Source organism: Penaeus monodon, chromosome 9 (genome assembly GCF_015228065.2).
Source record: "Penaeus monodon isolate SGIC_2016 chromosome 9, NSTDA_Pmon_1, whole genome shotgun sequence".
NCBI lineage: Eukaryota > Metazoa > Arthropoda > Malacostraca > Decapoda > Penaeidae > Penaeus > Penaeus monodon.
In genome coordinates, this window is record NC_051394.1 from 53295119 (window position 1) to 53300118 (window position 5000).

Genomic DNA, 5000 nt, shown 5'->3' on the forward strand with positions numbered 1-5000 from the left:
ACTTCCTCTTCAGCGGCGAGTTCTTCTGCACGGCCATGGCGATGTTGAAAGGGGCGAAGCACTCCTGCAGAAGGGGCCTTACTCATTTATCTATTTATTTATCTATCTATTTATTATTGTTATTATTATTATCATTATTATTATTATTTTTATTATTATTATTTATTTATTTATTTATTTTTTATATATTTTTTTAGATTAGAATGGTGTTTGTTTGATTTTTTATTATTATCTTTTTTTTATCATCATCATCATTATTATTATTATCTTTTTTTTTTAGATCTGAAGGGCGCTTTTGTTGTTGTTTTTGATTAGAAGTTTTCTTTTCTAGATTAGAAGGGTGTTTTTTTTTGTCATGTTAATTAAGTTATCTATTTATTTTTAGATCAGATTAGTTTCGATTTTTAGTCATCTTTAGTTTTTTCGTTTTCTTTTGTTTATCTTTTTTTTTTTTATCTTTTATTTTATTATTGTTATTATTTTTTTTAATATCGTTGTTATTAATTTTTATTTGTCATTTCCCGACCCGCGCTAAGATATAAAAACAATTATGCAAATCAAACAAATAAGAGTAAAGAAATGAAAGTAAATAGACAAAAAAATCCCCTCGTGTTCTCTTCCTTATTTCCTGACCTTCATGAGCCTCATTCGCGAAACACCTCGATTCGTGAACTTCGTGGCGGCAACGAACTCAAGATAAGGTTGATTTTGCAACATCACCGAGTCGCCTCTGAGAACTTTCCTGAAGATCGGTTCTGCCAGGGAGTAGTCTTGGAACCTGTGCGTCAAGCTCTGCAAAGGGGAATCGAGGAGTCTTTAAAAGGGTTTCGATTGTCATTTGTTTTATTATTTTTTTTAATGGGTTTCGATTGTCATTTATTTTATTATTTTTTAAAGGGTTTCGATTGTCATTTGTTTGATTTTTTTAAAGGGTTTCGATTGTCATTTGTTTGGTTTTTGTTTTGTTTATAATCGTGTCGTGTTTGTTTGTATGTTTGGTTTATTGATTTCCATGCTTGTGTAATGTTTTATTTTTTGAATTAGGTTTAATTAGAATAGTTTCATGTTAAAAAAAGTTTAAATGTTTTTTTTTATAAATAAAGTTATAGCTATATAAATAGTTATTTCGTTTTCACTTCTAAATACAGTATAAGAATCTTTCATATTTCACAACGCTAACATATTTTTTACCTCTCTACTTCCCTCTCTCTCTCATGCCCATTTTCTTTTTCTCCTTCCTTCTTCTCTTCTACTTTCTATTTTCTTACCCTCTTCCCTTCTTCCCTTTCCTCCATTTTCTTATCTCTCTCCCTCACCTCTTCCCCTTTTTTGTTCTTCCTCAATTATTCTACCTTTTATCTTGTTCTATCTTATCTATTCTCCTTCCTCTCTCCCGTTCTTCTCTTCTCGTCTCTTTCCTTTTCCTTTTATCGCGCCATCCTCATCTCTTCCATTATTCTCATTTCCTATTATTTCCTCCATTCCTACTCCCATCATTTCCACTACTTCAATTCCCCTTTATTCTCCCGTTCCTATTCCTATCGCTTTCATCGTTTCCATCTTCGCCCCTTCCGCCATTCTCTTTTCAACCCTTTCTATCTCCACCTTTAAGCCCCTTTTTTATTTCCTCTCACTATTTTCATCTCACTATTACTCTTCGTCCTCTCCTCCCTTCCTCCTTCCCCCCCCTCTCCCTTTCCTACCCTCCCTTCCTTCCTCCTCTCCTCCCACTCCCTCCCTTCCTTCACCCTACCCTCTATCTCCATCCACTCTTTCCTTCCTTCCTCCCTCCTCTTCCTATTTCCTCACCCTCCTTTCCCTACCCACCTTCCCTTCCATACGCTTCTTCCCTTCCTTCCTCCCTCCCTCCTTCCCCATCCTCCATCTCCACCTACCCTCCCCCCTCCCTCCCTCCCTTCCACCCAACCTCCCTTCCTCCCTCCACACCTTCATCTCCACCTACCCACCCTCCCTCCCCTACCCATCCTTCCTCCCTCCCTCCCACCCTCCTACCCTCCCACCCTCCCTCCCTTCCCCCCTCTCTCCCTTCCCCCCTCCCTCCCTCCATACCTGCAGATACGGATCGCTCGCGGAGGCCAGCGCGTCGCCGTAGAATTTCCCGACGCCGGAGACCTCGACCCCCGACGCGTGCAGGTCCCTGATCGTCTCCATACTCTGAGGCTGTTTGGTCACCAGGAGAAAGGCCGTGAGGTTGGTGGAATAAGCAATGGTGATGATCATGCAGTACAGCCACAGGAAGATGACGTAGGCTCGAGTGCTCTTCATCGTCGGGAGGATGACCTGGGCCTCGCAGCAGTGCAGGCCGACGGCGTAATACCAGCTGTAGGCGAGTGACTGCAGGCACGCGATTTCTTCGCCGCTGCAGGAGAGAGGGAGAGGGAGAGGGAGAGGGGGTTAAGGTGGGGGTGGAGAGGGAGATTTATTTTATAATTTCCTATGATTAGAACGATTTTTTTTTTGAGGTATGAAGGAATTTTTTTTTTTTTTTTTTTTGGGGGGGGGGGTTGGATTTGGGGTAAAAGGTACTGATTGGGTTTAAGTTGACTTAGAGTTTGATGAATGATCTGTGACTGTTTGAGGAGACGTTCCTATATATTTGTTTTTCTTTTCGTCAGTTTTTTTTTCTCTTTCTCTCTCTCTCTCTCTTGCTGTCTCTCACCCTCTCTCTCTCTCTCTCTCTCTCTCTCTCCCACTTCCTCTCTCATCTTTTCTTCCTTCCTTCCCCTTCTCCCTTCCCACCCGTCCCTCTTCCCTCCCCCTCTACCCACTCACTCACCAATAATTGCTCGCCCTGGCCAGCAAGTAGAGCACGGGGCCAGTGAGCATGAGGCCCCCGAAGATGGCCAACCACGTGAAGCCTTGGAAGGGGAAGGCCAGGGCCTGCCAGCGGGGGAGAGGCGGCTCCGTGCGGGCCATGAAGCAGCTCAGCTGTGGGGGGAGGCGATGTTAGCGGGGGGGGGGGGTATTCGCTGTTTGTTGTTGTTGTTGTTGTGTTATTATTATTATCATTATTACTACTACAATTATTGTTATTATTGTTATTGTTGTACTACTACTACTATCATTATTATTGTTGTCGTTATTATAGTTATCATTATTATCATTATTGTTATTGTTGTTGGGTGTTCTTCATCTTCATATTATTATTAGTATCAATATTATTATTATTATTATTATTATTATTATTATTATTATTATCATTATTATTATTAATTATTATTATTATTATCATTATTATTACCATCATAATTATACTACTTGCATTATCATTATTCGGAATATAACGCCTTATACTCAGGATGAGCTATCTTACTTATATTCCAAAGACATAACACTCCCTATAATCTTAGGATATAACCTTAACTTTGCATGCAGAGGACACAACACCCTATAATCTATAAATATAGATACCTCAAGCTCAAAGGACAAACATCTTAACACCTTACAATCTATAAATATAAATACCTCAAACTCAAAGGATACAATACCTTATACTCTATAGATATAAATACCTCACACTGAACACTCTAAGAATATAACCCGTTATACCCAAAGGATCTAACACCTTATACTTAGGGGCATTATTGGAAATGACGCTTAACATCAGAAATTAAGAATCATGACCTTGCCAGCCTTTAGAACGTAACATTCTAAGACAGATTTTCTTCTACAGCATTCCCTTCGCAAACTACTAATAAGGGCAGTAGGGAGGATGTAAACCTTAAAAATTCCAGGCGCTCCGTGACACGAACTCTGCCAGCGGCGAGAGAAAATGACGAGAACTCGAAGCTCCAACGAAAAGAAGAAAAGAAAAAAAAGAAAACGGAAGAGAATTGTAGCGGATGACGTAAGCGACGGATATCAAATGACCCAGTGAGAATTGGCACTTGGCCGTGACGGGACATAAGACACAAGCGACCAGTCTATTAGAGCTAATGAAATCTGTAATAGATAGTTATGTGGTAATAGAAGCTGGACCCAAGGGAAGTCAATACCGCCATGACTAAAATAGTGAAAAAAAAATTGTGTAAAGTGATATTTCGCCTTTAACATGCAAAATATTATGGCAAGAACGAAAAAAGAGCGGCGGATACTGGTCGCAATCCCCGCCAACTGCGAATGAGAAGATTTTGACGACTAGCAGTCTGGCCATTACGGATTTTCGGTCAAGGTAAGAAAGTATCGGTACGAAATCCAGATATTTGCTTGGCTTTGTCCTCCCGAAACATACGAGGTGGTTTTGCATACCAGGCGGGGGGGTAGTGGAGTGGCTGCCCTTCCTGAAAGGGGGGGTAAGGGGGCGAATCCCCCAATTTCTATGAATGTGCTTCGCAATAACGAAATTACTGAAAGATTTACTTCGACTTTTCGTTTTTACCCAGCAATATTCCTGCCACTTATCATGCGCTCCCCAGCTATCAGGGCCAATATCGTAACTGTGCTTCGTTTGCGAGGAAAATGAGTGTTAGTCGTTCGAAACACGACAAAAACTTTCGGATTTTTTTTCCCCCCGAAAATCGGTGTTAAGGCGTCCTTTCCCATATTTACCTTCTAATAATATACCACACACATTAACCCGCCTCACACCTTACCTCTGAGTCGTAAGGAGCCGTGTAATCCAGGATTCCCACGCGAACTATGGTCATGTACAGATCGCCCACTCCGATGTCCACTTCATTTCTGGATAGTTTCCCCATCATGCCAGACCAAGACCCGTTTTCTATCTCTCGTCCCCAATACTCGCCTGGCAAGTAATTATTATTATTATTATTATTATTATTATTATTGTTGTTGTTTATACTCGCCTGGCAAGTAATTATTATTATTTTTATTATTATTATTATTATTATTATTATTATTATTATTATTATTATTATTATTATATTATTATATTTTATTATTATTATTTATTATTATTATTTATTATTATTATATATTAATTATTATTTATCATTATTATTATTATTATTTTGCTTGAT

General features: G+C 39.5%; 1 protein-coding gene across 2 annotated transcripts in view; it reads right to left on the reverse strand.

Moving 5' to 3' along the window:
* Positions 1–5000, reverse strand: part of LOC119577237 (glutamate receptor ionotropic, delta-2-like) — a 15780-nt gene that overhangs the window by 698 nt on the left and 10082 nt on the right. For both annotated transcript variants that reach the window (XM_037924984.1, XM_037924983.1), the window contains 5 exons: positions 4614–4765; positions 2798–2949; positions 2071–2380; positions 634–792; positions 1–64 (listed from right to left, as the gene is read on the reverse strand). The exon at positions 1–64 is cut by the window's left edge and continues 86 nt beyond it. In XM_037924984.1, coding sequence (XP_037780912.1) covers positions 1–64; positions 634–792; positions 2071–2380; positions 2798–2949; positions 4614–4765 — 837 coding nt within the window. The remainder of the gene's footprint in view (positions 65–633; positions 793–2070; positions 2381–2797; positions 2950–4613; positions 4766–5000) is intronic.